We start from the raw sequence: 27,198 nt of genomic DNA, 5'->3' as shown, positions 1-27,198 counted from the left end.
TTGGTTTGTTTGTTTGACCTGTTTATTTAACTCTCTCTTGCTCTGTGTAGAAGGCTCTTGCTGCTTCTGCTGCTCCAGACCAGCATAGGGAGGCCTCAGATGACACTAAATACCCCAGGTTTGTGAAATGGTTAAGAACCCCTTCTGAGGGTTACTAACAGCCTGTTCACAAATTACACTGAATGCATGTATAATCTGTACACAGTGTACACTTGATTTTTCTTTATTAATGCACTGAGTAATTCTCATGTTGTATTCAAAGTATAAGGAGTTAAATGTCTGTCTAAATCCTGAGCTTCATTTGTTTAATGAACATGTGTTGGATTTTTATTACAAATAGGTATAAACATGTACATGTAGGTTCTATGAGCATTCACTATAACATGTGAACATGGATAACAATACGTTGCTTTTTAAAAGAAATCTCAGGTGTAGAAATATTTCACAGCATAGAGGTAAATAACATTACCTGATAACATTCCATAAATCTTGGGAGGATTTTGAGAATGAAATTACTTGCCCTGACCAGTGCATTATTGAATCAATCTTATCTCTTTTAACTTCTTTCTAGGTTTCATTGAGAACACTTGTTACTCCACTTTATTTTGGATGAAGCTGGATAAATCCTTTCTTCAGGGAAAGTTCTTCATGGTAGACATAATTGGTGAGCGCTAATCCATAGGGAGGAAAGACCAGGGTTGCCAGCTGTGGGCTAGGAAATTTCTGGATATTTAGGGGGTGAAGCCTGGAGATGAAGTTTGGGAGGGAAGGGGATTCAGCAGGGATAGCCTTCAATTTCCTATAGCCTCTAAGGTATACCTTAGTATATGCTCTCTAAAGCTGCCATTTCCTCCAGAGGACTTGCTTTCTGAAGTTTGGAGATTATCTGGAATTCTGGGAGATCTCCAGGACCCACCTGGAGGTTGACAGCTCTATGAAAGGCTGATATGCTTTCCTCTTTATGTTTTGCTTGCATATTTATTTGGATGGAAAGGCCAGGCCAATGTTACCACAGTTATACATGTTACCAGTCATTTCTGAGCCTACCTCAAGAGGCTAATATTTACCTTGTAAACTCTCAATGGCTCCGGTCCAGAATATCTGGATGACTGTGTGTCTCCCTCACCCCCATCTCAACCCAACCAGGCTATGAAATCTATGTACAGGGCCTTCCTACATAAACCAGCTTTAAGCCAAGGTGAGACTTTAAGTCAAGGTTGAGGATGTCTTTCAGGTACTGAGGCAAGTTCCTCCTTACAGGTCTTTTAGTTAGTATTGAAGGCTTCATTTTTCTGAAAGTCTATGGTCTGGCATGATTTGGGGAGTGGTGTTCTGATATCTATTTGAATTGTTTCCTTGACTATTTTTAGGCTACAGCTGGTTCCATATGGGGGTGTGAAAAGACTATTGGGATATTTAGTTAATATAGCAGAATTTTGCCCAGTCATAGAAGCAGGCCTTGAATTCAGCAGGAGCTCACAGAAACACAGCTCCTGAACCTTTCTGATGCCCTCCCCCCATCATATACCTACCTACCTTGCCCATTGAATAGTAGGTGCAGCTGCATAACAATCCCTGGATTAGGAGAGTGGGCAGCCAGCCAGCCACCAGGAACTTTGCCACACCCCCAGAAGCCCTCATTAATCCCTGGCGAAGCCTGTGCCACCCTTTCTCCACTTCTTATGTGATTTGGGGTGGTAGGTGGCTTGCTGGCTTTTTGACTGTGGGGGCACATCCAAGGAGAGCCTCCAATGAGCGAGGCCTGCTTGGGCTGGATCTCTAGCCAGCCTCACTTGCCCTTTCTTGTGTTGGGTTGCTTTTTGCTGGGGGGGGGGGGAGCGGCATCTGCTAGTGAGTTATGCTAATGAGCTCCACCACCTATTTTTCTATAAAACGACCCCTGCATAGAAGCATGATACTGAGTGCAGTAAATAAGGATAAGTTTACATTTATTCAAGTAGATCCAGCTCACATTCAGGTTGCGGTCAAAAGAGAAAGAAGTCTAATCTAAAGACTATTTTGCTTATTACAAATGGCCAGCTTGTCCAGCATCCTATGTGTGGGAGTATGAGGGCATTGTCTCTACAAGGGAACCTGCAGAGATATGTGTCTCCATGGAAGGCCATGTGAGGTAAGGAAGAGGAAAAAGGGAGAAGAGGGTCAGAGGGCAGGTCCCTAGTTAAGATAAAGAGAGGCATCTAATTCAAGGAGATAACACCTGTACATACTTGTCCAATGTCCAGGCATGCCGAGTCACTCCAACAAAGATATCCCTCCTGTGGAGGCAGCAGCAGGCAGGGTTACAATGAGTGGAATGACCCTGACTCTGTTGCACCCCCACACCCCATTGCATCAGTAAAGAGGTGCTGACACAATGGCAATCAGTCTATAAGAACATAAGAGAAGCTATGTTGGATCAGGCCAATGGCCCAACCAGTCCAACACTCTCTGTCACACAGTGGCCAAAAAAAAAAAAAACCAAGTGCCATCAGAAGGTTCACAAGTGGGTCTAGAAGCCCTTCCACTTTGCTCCCCCCAACCCCCGCAAGCACCAAGAATACAGAGCATCATTGCCCCAGACAGTTTCAATAATATACTGTGGCTAATAGCCACTGATGGAACTCTGCTATGTCCTCTGTTTCTTCCTTCTATGTCCTGTGTTTCTTCCTTCCCAACTGCGCTGTACTTGAAGCTAAACCCTGGCTAAGCTAGGCAAACCCAGGGGAGGTAGAGCTCCACCCTGCTGTTTTGAAGGCAGCATGTAGCTGTCTTCCCCCATCCCCGGAGGGACTGCAAGAGCAGCGTCTACATGAACTCAGCTCCAGCAACCACTCTGTAAGGTCTCCTTTAAAAGGTATCAAAGGAGATTTCTCTTTGATATGATTTAAAGGAGACAGCCACACAAGTTGTGCTCAATATGAGCAAGCCATCCTGTGGAGTTTTTAATAAAATGTGGGGGCATGCTGTATTCCATGTGGGCAAAAATCCCTGTTTGGTTGGCAGCAACCTGTGGCTGGCTTTTAGTGCATGTATATTGTGAAATATTGTATTGTGTTTTGCTGTTTGCAAAACCTCCTGGACATCTTCTTCAGGTGGAAAGGCAGCTTGGAAACCTTCTTAAATAAATAAATTGGGGGCTCTGTGAGACTTGCTTTTTAAGCAGGGTTGGTATGAATGCACTCCTAATAACCTTTCTGCAGTAGGTCTTGGATTTGTCTAATTTTAGCCGAGGCAAGTTAACCTGTTGCATCAATTTCTGTTTATCTTTGAACTCTTCATGCATAAATCTCTTGGAATTCTCTGGGGCAATAACTAAAGAGTTTGTGACCTCAACTACTAGGTGATCTTAGTACTGAAGAACATGTTTGCTGTTGATATTGTATTAGCCTCAGGGGTTGCTGGAAAAATAGGTGGTGGAGCTCATCCAGGGATTGTTATGCAGCTGCACCTACTGTCCAGTGGACAAGGTGGGGAGGAGGAGGGGGGAACCCTCAAAGGTTCAGGAGCTGTGCTCCTGTGAGCTCCTGCTGAATCTGAGGCCTGATTAGCCCTGCTGGCTCTAGAGAGAGGTGCATCAATCGTTAGTTAAGACTGTTGAAAAATGCCTCTTTGTGAGTCAAGGTGTACCTAAATTATGAAATGACTCAAATCACTTTCTGTCAGTATGAGATTTATCCTAAATATTATAGGTGTGTTCTCTCTCTCTTCCCCCCTCAAGAACAATGCAATGAAAATTGTTTAGTGCCTAAATCAATGAGACTTTTAAAAGCCACCCTAAACTTTCCCAAGTGTTTCTAACCTCCTGTGCTAAACAAAGCTGTGGAATGCCATTCTAGAGGAACCACATATCTTGAGTATGCATGTAGAAATCCCCCAAGATAAAGCTACCTCTTAAGTGTTGTGTGGAGTGTCTGACTGGAATGAGCCAGCTGCTTAGGTATTGCAACGCTCTTCTGTGCCTCCAGATCCCTCCGGTGCCACAGTTCCATTAAGTGAGGAGATGGCAGCTCGCTGTGGCTATGTCCTGTCTGAGGATATATGGGGTAATCCTATCTTCCGGGCTTCTGTGCTTGGCTGTCATGTGACAAATGAGGTGAGACCAAGGATGCTTGGCAAAAGATAATCTCAGAAGAGCAGCCAGGAAAGACGCATTCACAGCATGGTTATTCAGTCCATTCTAGCGGAGTGATTTTAAAAATAAAATCGGCTTAGGAGTCTGAGGAACTCTAAAATTCTAGTCTGAGAAGTGATAGAGACTCCTCCATACTGCAAGAGAATTGTTCTTTAAAATCTAGTATCCATTTTAAAATATTGAGGCTATTCCTTTCCACTTTGGCAACTCCAGGAGACCTCTTTGCAGAAGAGGTGGAGGGGGGGGGGGCAACAGGAAATGAATTGTAATTCAAGTAGCATTGGAGGTTCCCTGTCCAATGGGAAGAGGAGTTCTCATTATGAGGTACAAGATCATTGCTTTTGGTGTACCGACAGTGTGGTATAGTAGTTAAAATATTGGATTAGGATCTGGGGCTTAAGCCCCATTCTGCCATGTAAATTCACTTGGACCCCCCCCCCCTCTCAGGTTCACCTACTTCACAGGGTTGTGTTGTTGATAAAATGGAGAAGGGGAGATCAGTGTTGTAAACTGCTTTGGGCCCTCCTGTGGGCAAAGCAGTATATAAATATATTTAATACTAAACAACATACTGCTTGAAAATCACAAGGTTCCATCCAAATTCCTGACCTCCATGTTGTTAAAGAAGCCAGCCTTGAATCATCTGAGGAGATGTAATGGGCATCCTTACTATGCAACAGGCCTTAATCTAACTTTACCCATTTGTGCATAGCTCTGGCCTCAGGCTTTCCCAAGTGCTATATTTTGAGGACAAAAGCATCTCCTGTGGAGAATTTCAACATCTCTTCCCAATCCTAAAAGAACACTCTCCTAAATGATTGTAGGTCGATGAAAGGTTTTCTCTTAAAGTGAACATCAAAGTGTCCTCAACTGAAGACATGAGGGCAGCTACAACATACAGAAACTCCATGCACTGCTCCTATTCTCCATGGGCTCCACGGGAAATTGTGTGTGAAGAGAACTACATGGAAGTAAGTTAGAGGTCAGTGTATCTATTAGAGTATAGGCAAAAAAAGCAATTTCCTTTGCAGCTTTATACTTGATGATGATAATGTGATACCATAACATAGTGATATAGTCAGGGCTTTCTTTGTAGAAAAAGCCCAGTAGGAGCTCATTTGCATATTAGACCACCACCCCCCATATCACCATTGTTTCACACAGGGCTTTTTGTAGAAAAAACTCAGCAGGACTTCACTTGCATATTAGGCCACACCCTTTGGCACCAAGCCAGCCGGAACTGCGTTCTTGTGCGTTCCTGCTCAAAAAAAAGCCCTGGATATAGTAATAGGGTTTTTTTTAATTCTGGTAAACTGCATGGGTTACTTTGTGCTATGACAAGCAGAACAGAGACAGTTCATTAAACCCTGCTACATACAGGACTGGGAGAATGAGGAAACTTTTAAAATATAACCCTTTTTGATTTTTTAAAATAAGCAAAATGAACAGTTTACAAGGAGAAAATGAAATAAACTATTGCTTCCTAAGGGCCTGTTTTATTCCATATTGAGAGAAGCATTGATTTCCATTTCAAGGTGTCTGTGAAGAGTGACGTCCCTGTGATTTCAGATAAGGAGACTACCGAATGGATATCAGCACTGCCAGAGGTAGGGAAGTAATAGTCCATAAATTGCCATCTCAGACTCTTCTCCTCTTTGCAAAAAAATATTCTAGGTTTATGGAATCTGTGTCATAATCTGCCTGCTTAATCGCTACACTCACTTTAGAACAGTAGCAAGCACGGTGCTGGTAATTGTTGGTGTACATGGGTTCTATCTGCAAAATAAACCTGTGAGGATTAGCAGATTCAGGATGGAGAAGAAGAAACAGTAATTTACTCAACAAGGGATTCAAATGTGGAATTTGCTGCTAGAGAAGTGATTGCCAAAGGTTTGGATGGCTTTGAAGTGGGATTCAACAGATTCATGGAGGACAGGTCTATCAGTGGCTCCTAGCCATGGTGACTAAAGGGAACCTCCACATCCAGAGGCAATAAGCCTGTGAATACCAGAGCCAGAAGGCAATATCAGAGAAGGCTTTTGCCTCCATACCCAGGGTGCTGGTTGGCCACTGTGAGAGGCAGAATGCTAAACTAGATGAAACACTGGTCTGATTGCAAAGATTCTTATGTTATTGTGAGGTAACTACACATTATGCTTGACATGTGACTGCCACAGGGATTTGCAGTTACATAAATTCCCCATGGGGGCTCTGTGGGGCCCAAATTCACATCAAAGCCACAGTATGGTGGGAGAAGCAACTCTTGCCTCTCCCATACCGTTTTCCCAAGGAGTGATATTTGCCTAGCTGGAAGCTGTATGTGAACTGATCGGTTATGTGTGCAACTGCTAGGGTTGCCAGCTGCAAGACAGAACAATGTTCAGTCACCAGAGGACAATGCCTGCAGGTTCCATCTTATGACAGAACTATTAGGTATGTGTCAAGTGAAACTGGTAGCCTTAATAGGAAATTAATAGTGTAATTGGCCTCAATTCCTCTATCTGCTGGAGGAATTTGGGATGTTCAGCAGATGGAATGTCTGCAAGGATATTCAAGACCATTTCTACACCTCTGAAAATAATTCTTCCTTACAGAAATCTATATTACAGAGTGCAAACCATGTGACAAATTTATGGTGCCCAAGTGCTCTGCTGGTACCAAACTAGCTGACAATCCTGTGAAATTGTTTCTGTCATACAATGCCTAACCTAGACTGCCAGCAAGGTTTCGTGACTGGACATAGATGTCTGCCTATATCCCACATGTAATGTTTAAGACTGGTCATATTTTCTGTTCATTCTTAATTTTACCACAGTATTGCACACACTGATCTAATTTGTTGCTCCAAGGCCCAGACGGCTGGAAGATTCTTGTAACTCTAATCATGTCTCTTCTTTCCCCCCTCCCTAACTTTTTAGGCACAAAAGGTTGTATATCACAAATGGCAGCTGATATTTTATACTCCTTCAGGGAGAAAGACAACTGTGGTGAGTGATGCCGATAAGCTAGGCTATGGTTTCAATAACACACTAGCAAGAGTGTTCCTCCGCTCTCCCTATTCAACGAATGAAGCTGACTTCTCATTGGTAAGTTATCCCCCAATTGGGAGCAATAACAATGGCTTTGTTCTTTAGGATTCCCTGTTTCAATGGACCTAGTAACCTTATCATACATATCCCACAGGTTAACGGAGTCACTATGAGTACCGTCAGCTCTACTTCTATGTACAAGCAACGGTGGCTGCTTCTGTTGATTGACACTACTGTTTCATGCCCAGTAGGCAAGTAATTCAATCTGCCAATCGTTTATAAGTGCATAAGTTTGTTCCTGTCTTTCCCATAAAACTGATTCTTCTAGGGAAGCTATACAAGGCACAACATATTGGCCTTCACCCTACCACGCCACTAAGCAAAGTTTAAAGCCTTCCTCTGGCCTAGTGCCAGCCATTGTATATATGCTAATATAACCATGACCTATTCCCTGTAGAACATAAAACATGCTAATGTTAAGTACAGTTGCCAACATCCAGGTGCAACCTAGAGTTACCCTGGAATTATAACTCATTTCCAGACTACAGAAATCAGTTCCACTAGAGCAGGGGTCCACAACATTTTGTCTGTGAACAACCTGCTACCTGCTAACAGTTTTCCTAGTGCTCACCAAGTGTTCTTGGAAAGTGGGTGTGTCTAGATGGAGCTTTTGCCAAGCAGGGATTCTGAATGGTCATTGGTGATTTGATTGGATGTGCAATTTTTTAAAAAAAATGTTGCTTTGGCAGTAGCTGCTATCACAGTACAAGGATCTACCCTCCCATTTCCATTGCCTGTTAGACATTTGCACTGAGACATAATGCTATACAGGGACATAATGCATAGCCTCTGTCAGTAAAGGTAATCAGTTGCTTGTGGGCCAGATAATAGTCCTGGATGGGCCATATGTCTGACACCTCTGTTCTAGGACGTTTATGCCTCTGTTGTATACCATACTGATATCTCCTGTAAAGACCCTAAAGGATAGAAGCTGGTGCTGCTAATAGTGAAGAAAAACCTGAAGATAATTTTGAGAGTTATTTTTAAAGATTGAAGGATAGGAAGCAGGAAATTTAAAATTTGAATTTTGTTGGGAAGTGACTTTGCAGGAAGGGGAGAAACTGAAAGAGTCTGATCTTTGATCTGGCTGTGACACCATTTCACTACTCAGCTTTCTCCCCAGGTGCTATTCCCCAATTCTCCCAGAATTCCACTAGCTGGAATTGGTAACCCTAGTTCTCCAACAGAATTACCACAAGATTTGCCTGTCTTAAGAGCAGGGGTCATTTTGTAGGAAAAAAAGGTGATGGAGCTCATCCAGGGATTGTTATGCAGCTGCACCTACTATTCAATGGACAAGGTGGGAAGAAGGAGGTGGAACTGTCAGAAAGGTTCAAGAGCTGCGCTCCTGTGAGCTCCCGCTGAATCCTAGGCCTGCTTAAGAGCCAGTGGGATAAAATAGTATCTTATAAAGGTTCCCTGGAGAAGCAGTACAGAAATTTTCTTAAATATTAAGAAATCTAACTGCATGCAGAGTATGTTTTCTAAAGTACATGGCAACATTTTTGTGAGAAACTTGGTTTTTATCCAGCAATACCTGAATCTTACTACTTTTATGAATCAACAGATGGTACTAGTTTCACAGATGATGCCCTAACATGGACTGTTCCAAGTATTATCCCGAAACTGGTTCTGCAGGAACCCGCTTTTGCATCCCATAACGTATCAATGGGAGTTAATGGGCAAATCATACAGAACCCTGAGAAACTCGGCTATACACTGGAACGCAATGTTTCTCACATTTGGATAACTATCCCAATTGGCGCATCAGGAGGAAGACTTGAGGTAAATCTATGCACTAAATGTTTGTAGTAAAGCTTTCAGGTTTCCACTGGATTCATGAACTAAAGTTGGTACAAAGCAAAACTCTGCAAACCAAAGAAGTAGAAGTTTATTCTATCCAAATGCAATTGAACAGGAGGTAAAACTGCTTCATGCAGAATTCTAGCATGTATTTTTCCCATGTGCCTGGAACAAAGGGGTATATTATGGTCCCATAACATATATGGTTGCATACTGAAGCACCATATGTGTACTGGCTTGGTAATGCTTCTGTATCTAATGAAGACAGTGCTGCCTCCTTCTACATCAGTAGGAGCATAACTAGTTCCTTATGGATGGGCAGATTGTATTTGAGGCGTGACACAGGCTCTGATGTCCTGAATGACTTGGGCCTGACATATCTAAGGTGTTTTCCATGCTTATGCTCAAATATATATCCCAAGCTGAGTGTATAAGTGTACACAGACAGGCATTCCTAGGGTGCTGTCCTGCTACTTCCAGAAGATGTTTTCATTTAAACTTTGGAATAGAATAATTACTATACTATTGTTCACCTTCCACATCCAGTAAAACAACTTGGTCTGGAATTGCTCAGCTGGTCATTGTACTACAGCCATTGCATGCCAAGTAAGATGTTAGCAAGAACACTGCAACATCTAGTTGATACCCCAAAGCCCAATGGCAGGAACTTCTAATTTATAATAGATCAAATGCTTCAGTATAAATAAGAGTTGCCTTGTTTTCACACTCTCTCCTAGAGCACAGTGTCCAATGGAGTCTATGGGATGATATATAGTATTAACTTATTGTTGGAACATACCTGGACAGATACAGACTCACACCTGACGAAGTATACTGTCATTAAGCCAATCACTACACCCTTCATGTCTCAGATGCCAACAGTAGTCAACAGTAAGTCTGGTGCTGGCTGAGTTTCAGAACTCAGGGGAAGGAGATGAAAAAACTGCCTACTTGTAAAGGGAAGGGAATGGGGCTCAGCAATAGTAAACCTACAAAACTTGCCTTTAAACATGTCTGCTTTTATTAAGAAATGTCACTGCTGTCATTTGAGACCTAATAACACTAGATTGTGTTGGCCAGTCAAGTATCCTAGTATCAGTTTCAAAAAATGATGGGGGTATGGAGGGATTCTGTAACTTATTTATTTCATGCATACCACACATTTCTCCTCAATAGGACCTGAAGCAGTTTACATCAGGCTTCTATCCTCCATTTTTCTTTTGCTTACTGTGAGCTAGGTTAGACAAAGTGAGTGCAACTGGCCTAAGGTCACCCAGCAAGCTTCCATGGCAGAGTACAGTTTCAACAAGGTTGGCACCTACCCACTGAGGGTGGGAGATCTCCTGCCATCAGCAGGCTTTTCCAGATGGCACTTCAGTACCTGGTGAAATAAAGAAGAAAAAATTAATGATGGCCATCAGTGATGCAGTGATGCTACTTTTGTGGAAACCTGGAAATGATGTCATGCTTCTCTAGGAATCACTGGAAACTTTATGACAGTTGCCCCTCCTCTTGATTTCTCACAGACTGGTTCTGGCAACCTTAGCATTTGAATCTGAATCTCTCAGGTCTTAGTTTGACATTCTAACTAGTATGCCACACTAACATATAGATTAGATTACAAAGTCATGATTTTTAAAAAATCAAATTGTTGGCTGAGGCAGATTTCACATTGTAAAGTACAATAAAATGTAATCTAAAGGCTTATTTCACATAAAACAGACTGGGTTGGATCCTATGATCTGTCAGCAGAGGGTGCAAACAATTACAGATCTTTCCCGTATTCCTCTCTCCACAGTAGTTCTCTCCACCTGGGGAATTTATTCTGGAGGTCACTTTCATGATCTAATAGGTGTGGAAGGAGACAAAGTTGCCCTTATGTCAATGGTGATCTGCCAAGAGAGAAGAGAAGGCAATCTTTCTCCCTGCCCACTGCAGCTTCCCAACCTGTGTGGCTACTAGAACCTGTGGGGTCCTTTGAGCCCAGGAATACAGGGGAGTGCATAGGAGAGGTCCTTTATACTTGTATCCATCCTTGTATCCCTCCTCTCCCTTCCACTGAAAGTAACTACTTAAGAAATCTAAAATTCATCATGACCTGCCAATGATGAAATGCTTTTTGCTCTCCCAGACACAGTTCCAGATTCTCGACTATTTGATGTGGCCTTTGGGATTTTCCTTCCCGATGTCACTCTAGTAGCACTTACAATAGATGGTAAACCATTGTCTCCAGAGGAAGCAAAGCAAAAGGGCTACAAGGTCAATGAAAGTCATTTCCCTAATGGAACAAAGAGTTTTAATTTGGAAGTACCATTTGATGATCCCAGTGTGTTAAAGGAGGTAAGATGGCTTGGCCCCTACCCTTAATTATTTTGCAGGAGCATATATGGTGGTTAAACCAGTAGCATAAACTTTCTGCTAGAGAATTTTGGGAGTAGGAAGAGCTAGGTGTTCACTAAGTATCTTATTTCAATTTGGCCACAAATCTTGATGAGAGGTTGAACCAAAACTGCTGTTAACTGTACCCTTCCCTTGCAAGAATGAGGCTTCCTAACACTGCTTGGCCAATGTCGAATTATTGGTCCAACAATACCTTTGATGTCTGCAATTCTTAACCAGCATATCTTGAAGGGGAGGGACGGTGGCTCAGTGGCAGAGCATCTGCTTGGGAAGCAGAAGGTCCCAGGTTCAATCCCTGGCATCTCCAAAAAAGGGTCCAGGCAAATAGGTGTGGAAAACCTCAGCTTGAGATCCTGGAGAGCCACTGCCAGTCTGAGAAGACAATACTGACTTTGATAGACCAAGGGTCTGATTCAGTATAAGGCAGCTTCATATGTTCATATGTATATGAATATTCAGCAGCATGGCTGTGCTTTTAAAAATTCCAGTAGTCTTCACCAGAGCTTTGTTTAATGAAATCCTAATGTTCTAGCTAAACAGGAACTTACTGGCATATTGTTCTTCAATAAAACTAATGATGTTTAAACTTTCAATTTGCCTTAAAGTATGTGAATAGAAATGAGACTAGATATAACCTCCTCGTGAACTACACTTTGAGCATGGGTCCGAAGAGGATGCCCTATCACCATTTTGCAGACATAGAATGTGCAGTTGCAGATGTTGGTAAGTTGCCTGTATGCTAAGCCATGATTTATGGATGGTTAGCCAAAGCCCCAAGCATGATAACCAAACAATTTTTTAAATGGAACTCCCCTCCCCCAAGATGTGGACCATTGGGAGAAATTAAAACAGTGCAATAGAGTAGATGAAGCTAGTAAACTTTCTGAATAGCTGCTCTTAAAATAAACAATCCCTGATTCACTTAACTCATGTCAGGATGACATGTCATCCGAAATATCTCCTGCCTCCAAGGTCTGGCAAATACTACTCAACTGTAATGTTCTGGCATGATCGCAAGAGCAGTTCAGCTTACAATAACAGTCTCAGTCCTTTTCAGATCTGGTATACTTATTTTCTGGTTTGCAACACAGGACTAACTGGTCTTTTTTAGACAGAACTCTGTCTTCATTCCTCTAGGTTTTAATAGTAATAAGTGCCTGTAGTGTAAAACTTCTGAGATCTGCAGAGATAATGAATCATTGAATGAGGTCATTGAATTATTGAATTTGCCAGGCCTTCCACAGGCAAGCTTCATTGTCACCTGTCTCTTGGGAGAGGTGGCAAGAGAAAACCTTTAAAAAGCAGCTGTGTCACTATGTCACTCCTAGATAACAACCTGCAAGTGACAAAGAATAGCCAGAAACTCTATGGTGAAACTCAAGAGTTTCCAGTGATTCATAGAGCTATTCTTTGTCACTTTAGGGTTATAGTCAGAAGTGACCCAGTGATGCCATGCCCACTCCCTATGTCCCCACCCCCATTCTTTCTGCCTGGCAACCATACCAGAGATGTCTATTAGCGTTCATGTTTGCCAAATGGAGAAATATGAAAACAGTGCTTGAATTTTCTACCTTTGAGAGAAGTTTAATAGAAAAACCTGTCAAATCCTCTAAAAAGAGAATGGGATAGCCATTGCATAGCTTATTTTAATGTTCATTTTCTGGATTTTTATCTGTCCCTTACAGAATTGCCAAAAGGAGTTGGGTACTGTGACGAAGAGAATATGTATTTAGCTATTTCAGTTTCAGGCCTATACCAACACTGGAGCCTATATGTTGACAATAATCCTCTGAATCAGGCTACTGCCCTCTCAAATGGATATCGGATCACCACAAACAATACTCATCTAGTGTTGCAAGTGCCTCTTTTTGCTGCTGGGATTACCTATGAGGTATATAATTAACATTAAGATCTAAAGCTTGCAACTCAATTGGTGGAGAAGCTAGAAACCAAAGCAGAGCAGGATTTACTATATTCAATGTAACTTAAAGTTGCCATCCCTTTGTTGTGAAATTCTTGGAGGTTTGCTGGGATAAAGCATTGGAGGCAGGGTTTGGGGAGGGGAGAGATCTCAGGAGTGTATAATTCTCCCTCCAAAGCAGCCATTTTCTGCAAGGGAACTGATCGCTGTATGGAGATCAGTGTAATTCTAGGATTTTTCCAGGCCCCACCTATAGGTTGGCAATTCTACAACTAAGATGGTTTGTTTTCCCATCATTCTCCTCTTGCAGGGAGCTGTGGGTTTACAGGTGAACTGAGGAGGGGTTAAGACAGTGATGAGGTTCGAAATTAATGAGTGGCTTGCTAGCTTTCCTAAACCAGAAAAAATAGCAGGCAAATCATGTTTGAGCAATGTCAGGTTAGATAAGTCAAGTTTGATCAAAAACTTTTAATTATTGGTACAGCACTACAAATATTTAACAAATGGGTTACAGACAAGAACAAGATAAAATATGTATCACTCACTATAAGGAAAGCTGAGTAAAACTAATAACAGGAAAGAAATAGCCAAGTAATGAAACTGAATGCAGCTCTTCTGCTTGTTGCTCAGAGGCTAGCTTTAAACTGTGGGCTGAAAAAGGGTTGGAACTGGTTCCTCTACTATCTTTTCTTTCTTGCTCTACTTTTTGTGTGAAAGGGGGCATATGAAATTATTAATCAATATTACCATGTGTAAATATTTAAACCCAGAGACTGGGATCGTGAACAGACAAGCCAGATCTTTCTACAAACTTGAGAAAAGCCCCAGATTTACTACAAAATCTGGGGGGGAAAAACCCACATAAATATGGGAGGGGGAGATAATCTCCCAAATAATAGAAGCAGCGCTTCTGTCAGCAGTGGTTGTGACTGTTGCTAGGCAACTACTACAGTATTACTAGACTTCAGGCTTTGGTTGTTGCCAACAAAAGGCGGGGGGGGGGAGAGGGCAAAGCCCTTTCCGAAGGTGCTTTGGCCTTTGAGAAAGGAATCATTATAGACGGGCATGCCAGCAACCACTTGCTACCTTGTACTGTACTGAGGTCGGAGACGTTCAGATGGCAACATGCTGTATTAGCGAGTACATCACAAAGACAACATGATGGGGCCGGGTCCCCTGTTATATACATTTCCCAGAACAATCTTTTTCCTGCTCTCCCCATTCCCCATTCCCCCTGGCCCTGCCGGTTCATCCGGCAGGGTGCAGTGGCGAAGTTGGTCTATGTGTCTGTGGAGGAGCTGCCCCCCTTCCGACGAGAACTTGTATGAGCAGGACCCGGTGAGCCGCAGCACCCAAGCCGGTATCCACTCCGGCCTGCTTGCAAAGTTCTTGGCATAGACCGAATCCCCGGAAAGAACTCCCTAGTGGCCTCCCTGGTCTCAGGGAAGCTGTGGAGGTCCAGGGCCCAGTTGGGGTGTAGCCTATCGAGCCGGGTGGTTAACCTCCTGCCCATGAGTAACTCGGCAGGGCTTATGCCCATAGCTGAGTTAGGGTTGATCCTGTTCCCAAATAGGAAGGTGGACATTCAGTGGTCCCAATCCCCTTGAACTATGCGACCCAGGGCCTCCTTGGTTGTGCGAACCATGCACTTTGCTTGGCTGTTACTTGCAGGGTGACTGTATGTGGCGGATGAGATACCTATTCAGGAATTCCTGGAACTTCTGGGAGGTAAAAGCGGTGCCATTGTCTGTCACTACAGTCAGGAATCCCGTGTGTGCAAAAAACCCTCCGTAAAGCTCTGACTGCGGTGAAGGTGGAAGCAAGCTTGGGCAATGTGGCCCACTTTTCCGTAGCTTCTGCAATACGCGTTGCGGTAGGGGCAGTCTTGGTGCTCATGTAGGTCCCCACAGCTGGTGCATTTGGTGCTTGGCTTCTCCGCTGTCCATGGTCGGGTTGATGTTTTCAGCCCAATGCGGGGCTGGCAGTGAAGCTGGTGTGCCCCTTCCTCATCAGAGCCATCCAAGATCAAGGCAGTGGCAGCCTGGTTCTTGGAAGGGCTGGTGTGTGTCAGTTCAAAGGCCTGTCAAAGTGCTTTCACGAGGTTGATGTCTTTGTCGTCGCATGTTAGCAACATTCGGCACTTTTTCTCCTCCCAGATTCCAACCGCATAGCGATCCAGCAGAATCTCTTCTAGGTCCCCCATGAAATTGCATCTCAGGGCTAATCCACGGAGCTCCGCAAGATACTCAGCGGCAGACTCCACATGTCTCTGCTGTCTCGTGTAGAACATGTGCCTGCGTGTGAGACCGGACGGCTGGAGCACCATGTGGTTCATCATCGCCTTGACCAGCTGGTTGTAGGTGGCCCTTGCGAGGGTGGTCAGCACGATGAGTCGCTTCATCAGCTGGATGGTCTCCACCCCGCATGAACTCAGGAGAAGCACCTTCTTCTTGGCTGCTGTCTCCATTTTGTGCAGATCTATGTAGTAGTTGATCTGGTCCACTCATGATTGCCATAGGCCAGGTGACGTCGATTGCCAGTAGGGTTTGTCCGGGAGCAGTAGCCATGACCTCAGCTGCAGAAGCACTAGAACTCAGACCACTGTAGGCTGCTCTCTGCTCACTGGTATCCCACCTTCGTCACCAGTGTACTGTACTGAGGTCGGAGACGTTCAGATGGCAACATGCTTTATTAGCAAATACATCACAAAGACAACATGGCGGGGCTGGGTCCCCTGTTATATACATTTCCCGGAACAACCTTCTTCCTGGTCAGGTCCAATCCTGGCCAGTTAAACTTCCTGTCACTGATCATCATAGGCGGGCTGTGTTCGTCCCTTCAAGGCACAACCCACAGGCACGCTGTGCTGTACCTTCCGGGACGAACGCCAGACACAACATATGTCCTGATATACATAACTTCATACAGGATGGGTTGCTTGCTATTGTTTAATAACAGCTATCCCACAAAAGTCAGTGTGGTGTAGTATTTAGAGTTTCAGACTAGGCTACAGGAGTCCCAGGTTTGGATGCCCAGTGCTATTGAAACTTGCTGGATGACCTTGGGTCAGGTGCACACTCTCAAACTTAACCTCTCTCACCAAAATGTTGTGAGGACAAAATGAAAGAGATGAGAATAGTGTAAGCTGCTTTGAGTTCCCATTATGGAGAAAGGCAAAGGTATAAATGAAGTAAATAAATAATAAACATAGCTGAAGTTGGGGAAGCAGGTAAGGTAGGCTGGTAAGTGGAGAGAAGAAAGCAAGGAAGGGTAAGGATATATGTGCTACCAAGGGGAGGGGGGGGGAAGGAATAGTTTGGATACAAGGGAAGTGAGTTATCCCTCCCCTCCAAGACTGTGCAACTGGGCCCAGTATGGTTGCCAACTCCAAGATGGAAAATTTCTGGAGACTGGGTGGTAGAGTGCCTGGTAGGACAAAGTTTGGGGGAGGGGGGGCTCAGCAAGGTTGTAATACTGTAGAGGGGGAAAATGAAATGTCCTCCACAAGTCCTTATGGTTCCCCTACTTGTCCAACTGTCTCATCAGTCATACTTTAACTATTTTCATACTGTCCCTATTTCTTAGAAGAGCTGCACATGTTGAATTCCCTCCCCACCCCCCATACACACACAAACACACACTTTGCAAATCTTAACATGAATGGCCAAGATACTTAACTCTCTGCTTGAGATTCAAGGAGATAAATGAGCAGTTAGATGAAATCTCATCCATCTCTCTCTTCCTTAAAGGTGGTCTCTCTTGAAAGAATTCAAGCTCGATTTGACCTTGCTCTGAAGAAAACCAAAACTATGGAAACCTTGGATATCTTCTCTGTTCGATGCAGTTATCACTCCTCAGAATTTATAGGTTAATTGTATTCCACTTTAAATCTTGAAAATTAACTATGAGGGAGAGGGGTCTTCGGTGACTAGGACTCTTCTCCCTGTGTTTCTCTCTCTTCTTAGTCTGTTACCCTAATGGAACCATAGCTGTATCTGCTTTCATGAAGACTGTTCCACCCATTAACATGGGCAAAACAAGACTGAAGGATATTGCCTGCAAGCCTAAAGACAGTAACAAGGAACAAGCCTTTTTTCAGTTCCATGTTTCTAGTTGTGGGACTTCACTGAGGGTAAGTAACTTGACAGTTGTGGGGAAGGAGAGGTTGAAAAAACCAAACACCTTCTGTCAGATTAAACCTGAAATCATTGTTCCCAATACAGTTTGAAGGTGATCATCTAATTTATGAAAATGAAATATCCTTTGAAAAAGAGATTCTCCCAATGCAAGGATCACCAATGATCACAAGAGATCCAGAATTCAGGTAGCAATGACTAGAATTGTGTTAGCTTCTTCCTTTTTAAAATGGCTACAAACTTTAAAAAAGCATTTTTCATTGCAGACTAACCATCCTGTGCTACTACCCTACCAAAGAGACACTCATGCAAAACGCTTTGTTTGATGGCTCCTTGCCTTCTAGCACATATTCTCCTTTTGGATATGGTACCATGACGGTTAGGTCCAACAATGCAGGTAGGCAACTGGGTTGTCAACAAAAATCTGGAAATATGTGGTCACATTCTCTTTAGCAAGATGATGATGCTTTAATTTTTGTTTTAATCCTTTGCAGGCTCTAGAAGAACAAGACAAGTTCTGAATGTTCTCTTAAATGTCTTCAAAGGTAAGACTTTTGGGGGGAATGGGGTACTAAGCAATCTTTACAACTCTGAAAATCATTCTTTTCTCCCCCTCCAGATAAATCCTTCACAGAACGTTATGAGCTGCATTCAACGGTTGTAAAGTATTCATGGGAACCCATATTTATTGAAGTTGAACTACAAAACGAGGCTCCTGATGTTTGGCTATATTTGGAAAACTGCTGGATATCGGAGTCAAAAGAATTCATCGGCACACCTCAGTGGAACTTTATTGTGGATGGGCAAGTAGTTGGAGCTGTTATATCACCTTTGTCAAGATGGAGAAAGTTGTTCATCAAATGACATTAATCTCTCCCAAACAGGTGTAAGAAGAAAAACAATTGGTCTGTGTTGGACTTCTATCCAGTAGTTAAAACTGACAGAGTGAAACATCCCAATCACTTCAAGAGAGTGGGAATACAGATGCTGACTTCTCTAAGGGAGGTATGACAAAGTGATGAAACTGATAGCAAAATATGATCTTGTAGCCTTAAATGTGACCTTCATAGTTAAAGAAATGTGCAGCTCTCCCCCAGAGCATGGCTTTTCCATAATCAAGCAGCCTTTAACAGTTGGCACCATTCCCAGATGATACTATTAACCATACAAACAAATTCAGATGAAGTGGTAGATGGGCAGCTTTATTATAAATTGAGGTGCTTTGGTGTTCCATTCTATATGATGCAAAGTATCTTCTGCAATCTAACACTTGGTACAAATGGGGGAAAGAGCATGTGTGAGATGCTGCAGCTCTGTCAAAGGCCAACAGAGTAAACAATGGCAACACAGTGTGAACAGAAGTCTAAAAAACAACTGTGTCAGAAATACATAACACTTATGACAAATTTCCCAAAGTCTATATTATATAGTGCAAAAGCATCCAAAATTCATTCCAAAGATATAAATCACATAGAGAACATAGTCCCAAACAAAAACACAGTTCCCAAGGTGACTCTGGAAAATTCCAAAAAGTCTATAAGGAGCACTACTACTCAGAAGTAAATTCCAAACTGAGTCCTTCTACTGATGTCTGCTTCCGAAGGAGAAAATCTTGCCTTCACGCAATCACCAGCTTAAATCGCGTTCTGCTGCATTTGCAGCTTCTTCACAAGCCGACTGACAAAGTCCTCAGACCAGCTTCTCTCAAACACCCATATTATATATTTTAAGAGGCACCATTTTTGTTTGTTTCTGCTGTCAAGTCACAACTGACTTATAGCAACCCCAGAGGTTTCTCAAGGTAAGAGATGTTCAGAGTTGTTTGTGGGAGGGACGGTGGCTCAGTGGTAGAGCATCTGCTTGGGAAGCAGAAGGTCCCAGGTTCAATCCCTGGCATCTCCAAAAAAGGGTCCAGGCAAATAGGTGTGGAAAACCTCAGCTTGAGACCCTGGAGAGCCGCTGCCAGTCTGAGTAGACAATACTGACTTCGATGGACCGAGGGTCTGATTCAGTATAAGGCAGCGTCATATGTTCATATGTGTGTCACAACTCTGGATTTCCTTGTTGGTCTCCAAATATTAGCCAGGGCCAACCCTGGTTTAGCTTCCAAGCAGAGCTGTAGCCAGCATTTTAAAAGTCAGGGGCCTTTTTTAAAAGTCGGGGGGGGCACCCTTTCCCATCCACTGCGGGGTTTGCCACTTCTCAGAAGCTTTCTGTAGGGGCAAAAGCCGGAGGCTCTGAAATGGCCAAATCAAGGCAGCCAACCCTAAAACTTTGGAATCAAGAAAGGACTGCACATTGCATGCAAGCAGGGGGGTTTCCTTCCACCTCCCTCTCCCTCACCCTGGCACTTTGCAGCCAGCAACTCCATCCCTCCCCCTCCCTGGCCCTTTCCACATGGCTTCCTCTGCCTCTCTCCTCTCCGCCTGCTGCTCTTGCTGCTGCAGTGCACTGTGCCTTGCTCAGCTCTCCTGGCTCCAGCTGCCACTGATGATGCTTTGCTGACAGCCATGACAAAAAAATAAAAAAAAAATTGCACCATGAAGGGGCCCCTGGGAGTCAGGGCGCCCTGCCTGGAAGTCGGAGGCAGTGCCCCCACAGCCTCCCCCTCCACCCCATGGCTACAGGCCTGCTTCCAAGATCTCACAAGATTAGGCTAGCTTGGGCTATCTAGGTCAGGGCAAGAGGCATCATTACCAAAACTCCCCACAATATGCTAACATTGAAATATAGTGGAAGAAATGTGTTAAGAGGCTCCCCATAATCTCCAACCCTAAACCATAGTCTTTTTTTGTACATCAGTTCAGCTCTGTTCCCTTTAGAAGAAAGTGAAATGGAAACTTTGGACACTTCTGTAGAATTTGCTTTATTTACAAATATATGTGCAGACTCACTCCTACAAGGCAGATCACAACTCCCCCACATCAGATCCCCGGGAGATCATGTATCCTCCAAGGTCCTTCAGCCAATTCACAGTAGCAGCGGTTTGCCTCTCATTTCCAGCTTCTGATGCTGCATTTTCTTTCCATGCAGACACACCCATCTGCCCCCTCCCTCTGGTGAGGCCGGAAGCTCCCCTCTTCTGGTCCTGATGGGCACTTGAAGGCCATATCTGTGAACATTAGGGTTGCCAAGTCCCCAACATTGCCCAGCCTAAAGTGACTGCCGTGTGACATCACCAGAGTGATGATGTCACTTCCAGGTGATGTCATCACACCGATGACATTGGGGGAGGTTCCCCCCGCCAACCCATTGTGGGCTGGCGGGTTTGGAACCTCCCAGGCGGGGGGACCCCCACCTGGACCGGGATCTTGGCAGCCCTAGTGAACATGAAGAAACAATGCCATTTCTTTTGATATCTCCAGGCTTGCCCCCTTTATGCAAAGCTTATAATGCAGAGCCATTTGTAAACCTTGGGACCACTGCAGTATAATGGGTTTATGCTTACATTTTTTTTCTAGCAAGCCCTAATGGTAAAAAAATCTTTGTCTCCCACACCCCAGGTCTACTTCCACTGCACAGTGGCCACCAGCATTTGCCTTCATCCTCCTGACGATGCTGTTTCCTGCAGAGAGCAATGCCCTTCCCAGGGGAGGCCTGGTGTGTATGGCATTGAATCTGGGGCAATGCAATCTGTGTATGGGACTAACATTGAGCTGTTCTATGCTACCTCAGATCTTACCCCACCATTCATCTTGCCTTTTTAAAATAATAGTTGAGTCAACCAGCTCTTGTTAAATTTCAGCAATGGTTCTGTTTTTTTTCCCCTTCATTCTTTAGATTGGCGTTCTGAGTCCCATCCTATCCTCCATGGTTATGTCATGACTGGGCCAGTCTTCTTTATTCATATATGAAAAAAGGAGTTAGGCCTGCAAAAAAAATCAGGTGGGTATCCTGGGCTGAACAAAAAAGATTGGCAAGGGTAGCTTGCTAGGCGGAGAGTAATCAATCATTAAGTCTGGTATGAGAGGCCCAAGGTGTGCACACAGGGTTCCTTTTAAAATGTGGCATAAGGTGTCTTTTTCCTGACCCACGAAGCAAATTTTGACAGATCTTTAATGTGGCCCCACTGCTAGGTGAACACATGAAGCTGCCCTATACTGAATCAGACCATCAGTCTATCACGGTCAGTACTGTCTACTCAGACTGGCAGCAGCTCTCCAGGATCTCAGGTGGAGGTCTTTCTCATCACCTTCTACCTGATGCCTTAACTGAAGGTGCCAGGGATTGGACCGGGGATCTTCTTCATGTCAAGCAGATGCTCTCCCACTAAGCCACAGCACCTCCCCTGACTGTTTGGAGGGTGCTGTTTTGAGTTACTAGTCAGAAGCCACCACATGAATTTGAGTACCTGGAATATCTGACAAAGCCAATTCCCATTTGCTGTAATGCATAATGATCAGTGGATCGGAGGACAAAAGTGCCCAGGAGGAAATCTGCATAGGATATAACATTGCTTTGTAGGTACACAGATGTCTGTGAACTAACTACTGCTGTTTTCTTCTAGATGAAGCTGTACCATCCAAATTAACAAGCCCCTGGCTTCATTGCTTTAAGCTGGAAAAGCTTAAAAATGGACATTTCTATACTTAAACTGCCTGTGTCAAAAGCTTCAAAAATTAAAAAATGGGAAATGCAAACTAGAAGTGGTCTTTTTTACTGATAACTTGCAACCATTTTTCTAATAAAAGAAGAGTAAGTTTTTATACCCTGCTTTTCTTTACATTGTGGAGGAACGCCATCTTAGTTAATGTTGGTGCTTCGTTGGAAGGGAACATTAAACTACTGAAGCAGGCTTTGGCCTAGCCTCCCTTCATCCCCTCCTCCCTTCCAGAGTTAAACCAGCAACTCTAGGGGGAAAGCCTCCTAGAGGGGCAGGAAGTTCTTTTGTTTTATTTATTTGAGTTAGGCAGGAAAAGGCCAGTTCTCAGCTGGCACTCAGGGAGAGAGGTTGCCAGCCTGTGGGCTCCTGCCTATGGGACCCCAGGCAGTCATTCACAAGGTAGGGCAAGTTTACACCAGGGACGAGGGGATGCGTTTAAACCCACCTTTTGTTTGTCCTTCTTGTTGCTGATCAGGTGTTGTGCTAAACTTTTACATGTAACTGTTTTTGGTTTTATTTTTCTTTCTCTTCTTATTAAACATTTTTACTGTTTTGAATGCTGGCAGTCAAACTCTGTACCACATAGATCCCAACCGCTTAGACCACGCTGCTTTATGAAGGGGGCCTTGGGGAAGGGGGAAGGCATGCAGTTGGATGAGGTGCCAATCCTCCAGGGGTTCCCCGAAGAAGTGCTGTGGTCTCTGTGATACCCAAGTACAGGGTGGCAGAGGACCTTGAGGCCTGGCCTCAGAGCTGGAGAGGGGGATTGGGAGTCCTGTTCCTCTCAATTTGAACCCCTAGACTGAGCAGGTGGTGGCAGCGAGCCCAAGTGGCCGGAGGAGAAATAGCTCCCTCCAGGAGTTGGCGACTCAATAGGGAGTTGACAGGACCGGGTCTAAAGGCAGAATCAGGCCGGTTCCGTCACATACATTATGGAGTTTCAAAGCAGCTTTCAATCCCCTTCTCTTCCTCTCCCCACAATAGTCATCTTGTGAGGTAGATGGGGCTGAGAGAGTTCTGGGGGAACTGTGACTGGCCCAAGGTCACTCAGCTGGCTTCATGTGGAGGAGGAGTCTGTCAGATTAGACTCTGTCACTCTTAACCACTACACCATGCTGGCTCTCAGTGTCTGAAGCAAGTCTGTATTTGAGATATATATGAGCAGAAGGTTCTTTGCTGTTCTCTGCATCACTAACATCAATAGCAGTCTGCATGGGGCAGTAAAGGTTTGGTCAGAGGGATGCCGATTTGTTTCTGGTGTGTATCTTGTTAGTTTAAGCCTATGCAGGAGCTTCCTGGTTAAGTCACCAACTTCCAGCCTAGTCTGTGTTTGAGGAACAAATGAGAAGGCCTGTAGTTCCTTAGAGGGAGGGGGGGAATGGTTTATACCAACAGGGGCAGAAACATTTACTTCTCTTTAGCCTTATATCCACTTTGCTGGACTTTGGGAAATGTCCAGTATTCAGCTAGTGAAGTTTTTATTAGCAATAAAAGTTTTAATACTACTTGTGCTTGGAGCTTGCTTTATTCCCCATGCTTGGAGTCCAGGCTTGATGATGTTGGTGGTCAAGCAGCTGTCTCCTGACACTCTGTGCCAGCTGTATCGTGTGGGGGCCATGCAGCCTCCAGGAAAGCAAAGAATTGTGTCATGAAACGTACCACTTTCAAGGGTCTAGCAAAATCACCCCAAGTATTTATTTTTTCATAGGTTTTGCTATAATAGGGATCAGATAGAAAGGAAATGAGGCTCCAGACCCCTAGAAGAACAAATCCTTGGCAATGGGAGAGATGCATGAAAGACTCTGGCAACAAGGCCAGATATCTTCTACCTATATAGCTTTTAGTGTTAGAAATCCTCAGGGAAGGTTATGAAAATTACTCATGTCTGAAGCACTCCTAGCCAAGGTAACCTGCCAGCCCTTCCACACTAGCAACAGCAGCAGCCCATCTGCTGGATTTCCTTGCGTGGCTCCAGGCAGGGAAAGGCATTGCCAGAATTGCCTCATGTGTTCAATAAGGGCCTGTCGGCAAGGGTAGCCCTGGGAGACTTTGCAGTCCTCATGCCAAAGTTACCACATCCTCTTATAACTTTCTGAAGCCCTATTGTCCGCCATGGGCTTATCTCACAATTGTTCAGAACTGCTACAGGGACAAAGCTTCAGTTTTTAGGGTCCTCCCATTGCTTTCTTCTACCCTCCTCCAAGCAACACCAGAAATTGCAATGAAAAAGACATGGATTTGGCTGTATCGTGTGTCTAATGCCATGGCTGTGAAAGTTCTATAACAAAGATCATCCTAAAATTCTAACATTGTCTTTTTCACACCATGCTTACTTTTCATACATGTGCTTGCAATCAACCTTTCCCCTCTTTCTGTCTGGTACTTTAGAACAGAAAAATATGGCTATTATACTAGCCACCATAATCTGATTCCATTAGTATTCTGAGAGGGCTAGATGCTATGCTGAGTGATTGGAGCTTCTTGGAGTTTCCAACAAGCAACACTGAAATTAAAAACAACCACAACTATTGTCCAGTGAAGCTTTTATTTCCTATCCATGTTGTGACTTTTGGACATATTACAAATTGGAATGGTACACGCCAGTGTCCAGAAGTTCTCTACATTGGTTGAAGTTGAGAAACACCATAATACAGCATTGTAGACTAATAAGCATTCTGTCCTTGATAGTTCAGGCTACCCTGATCTTGGAAACTAAGCAGAAGTAGCCCTGGTCACTATTCAGAAGGGAGAACACCAAGGAAGTCCAAGGTCATGACGCAGAGGCAGGCAGTGGTAAACTACCTCTGAACTTCTCTTTCCTTAAAAACCCCATAAGTCAGCTGTGAATTGACAGAAGAAAAAAAGTCTTGCAGGTTAGGAAGGGCCCATGGTCTCTCTTAGCCAGGGTGTTTATCCCTTTGTTCTTCATGGTGCTCCAAAATTACAGGGGTGCATCTCCTGCAAGAAAACCGTATCACTCTTCATTACACCAAACTAAAGAGGGCCTGGATGGCACTTAAGATAAAGTAGCATCATTAAAATGACAGAATCAGACTGTTGATCTACCATGTTACCCTGATCAAGTTTTCCTAATTCTCAGACAGGGGTCTCTCATGTCACCTAATACTGGATGTTTTAACTAGATATTGCTCCTCAAAGACATTATTTGGGTATCTCTAGCTTATTGTGAGGATAGAAACAGGTGCACAAGAGATTAGGTTGTCCTGAAAGCTTTGGACCAAGGATATGCTAATTACAATTGACATTGTCTGTAGAGGCTATTTATTGCATCATCCATGTAAATTGATTTTTGCCCTATAGTAGGAGACTGGTACCTTCTTAGAGGAGGGCAAAGGATAACAGCCTGAATGTAAAGATTCTATTTGCTCTGGGTAACTCATAAAATAATTAGTTTAAATGTTCCTAGATACTCTTATCCAGTTTGGTATAGTGGTTAAGTGTGTGACTGTTATCTGGGAGAACAGGGTTTGATTCCCCACTCCTTCACCGCTGGAGTGACCGTGGATCAGTCACAATTGTCAGGAGCTGTTCTGGAAAGAGCAGTTTCTATCAGAGCTCTTTTGGACTCCTCTATCTCACAGGGTGTCTGTTGTGGGGAAGGGAAATGAGATTGTAAACCACTCTGAGACTCCTTTGGGTAGCAAGAAGCAGAGTATGAATCCAATCTTTTCTCCTTATCCACCCTCATGCAGTACTTAATTGACAATACAATTATCACAAAGTATGGCAAGACACTTAAACATATAGAATGAGGAAAACATATGTAGCATCTATGTCTTATTACCTACCAGGTCAGTGGTAGTTAGTAGCCACCAGGAAGTAGGGTAGACAGATCCTGCCTGGCTAGCAGCAGTGTAGGTCACCAGATACGTGGCTAGAAACTCCTGGAGATTTGGGGGTGAAGTCTGGGGAGAGGGACCTCAGAAGAGTACCACCATAGAATCCACTCTCCAAAGCATTCATTTTCTCCAGGGGAACTAATCTCTGTAGTCTAGAGATGAGCAGCAATTCCAGGGGATCCCCAGGTCCCATCTGGAGGATGGCATCCCTACCAGGAAGTTACTTTAGACCTAATAACACCAAGTTGTACAAAAGGATGGCTGGTCTTACCTAATTGCATAATTTAGGTTAAAAAAAAAAGGAACCAGTAAATGCAAGCTCTGGAATAATGCCATACACTGAGAATAGGGCTGTCAACGTGCAACCCCCGGGGCTGGAGGCTCCTATCAGGCACACAAGCAACTCACTGCTGTCTGCTTCCTTTTCTCCATTTCTTAATTTATTCTGCATCACAGCTTGCTTAGTCAGGCTTGCTCAATCGCACAGGAGCTACAGAGCAAAGCCTCCATTTTCTCCATTGGCTGACCAGCACATGAAACAACTTATATACAAAAGCTCTCCATGTCCAGCTATTTCAAGTTTAAGTTTTTCTTTTAAAAAACCATCATTTAATTGTGTTTGTGTCCTTTATAAAGTTCATCTCTGCTGCCTGGCATTACATTTTAGGACACACATGGCCTGGCCCAACAAGGTCACATTTATGTAAAATCCAACCCTCATAACTAAAGAGTTCAACACCCCTGATTTAGAATGTCTCATGTGCTCTACAGTTTCATCGTTTATCCTCCCAGAACTCTCCAAGGTGCAACACTGTTCATTTCAAGGAGAACCAAGGATGACTGCATCAAGGCCACCAAGTACATATGCAAAGTGGAATTTCATCTCCGTTTCCCTGGTTCAGTTCCACTATATTGAGGGCAGTTTTACCAGTTAATTCAAGGGCTTCAAACTAGAACGTATGTTGTTTTTCCTGGGCTTCTCCAGGCGAGTTAAGAGTCTTCTGAAAACAAGATGCAGACTCATTCAGAGCTTAAAAGATGAGTTCTTGTGGTCTATTCTGATCTGGAGTCTTAGGACAAAAATGCATATTTGGACCAGGAAAGACGCAATCCAGCCAAGTTAAACCCTTTTGAGTTTCAATGGTTTAAATGGGAAAGATTGGAGCTTGTGTGTCACTTTCCTGGATTGTGACCTAAGATTTCAAGTTTTTGTAAAGTACAGTAATTTAGTATTTTTAAAGGAACAACAGGGGA

At 43.8% G+C, this 27,198-nt stretch overlaps 1 protein-coding gene across 1 annotated transcript; it reads left to right on the top strand.

The window, feature by feature from the left end:
* Positions 1-549: 549 nt before the first annotated feature.
* Positions 550-22,121, top strand: LOC132567984 (uncharacterized). The gene is made up of 20 exons (XM_060233528.1): positions 550-664; positions 3,966-4,093; positions 4,957-5,103; positions 5,668-5,739; positions 7,051-7,218; positions 7,316-7,412; positions 8,789-9,006; positions 9,762-9,915; positions 11,156-11,364; positions 12,030-12,147; positions 13,110-13,315; positions 17,095-17,212; positions 17,311-17,477; positions 17,569-17,669; positions 17,748-17,878; positions 17,976-18,026; positions 18,101-18,486; positions 20,985-21,081; positions 21,262-21,366; positions 21,989-22,121. Exons 1-17 carry the CDS (start codon positions 610-612, stop codon positions 18,343-18,345), a joined length of 2,385 nt encoding a protein of 794 aa, XP_060089511.1. The 5' UTR covers positions 550-609; the 3' UTR covers positions 18,346-18,486; positions 20,985-21,081; positions 21,262-21,366; positions 21,989-22,121.
* Positions 22,122-27,198: the final 5,077 nt, after the last annotated feature.

This window comes from Heteronotia binoei, chromosome 1 (assembly GCF_032191835.1).
Source record: "Heteronotia binoei isolate CCM8104 ecotype False Entrance Well chromosome 1, APGP_CSIRO_Hbin_v1, whole genome shotgun sequence".
Classification (NCBI taxonomy): Eukaryota; Metazoa; Chordata; class Lepidosauria; order Squamata; family Gekkonidae; genus Heteronotia; species Heteronotia binoei.
The sequence above is the reverse complement of the archived record's forward strand: the minus strand, read 5'-3'. Positions and strand labels throughout refer to the sequence as shown.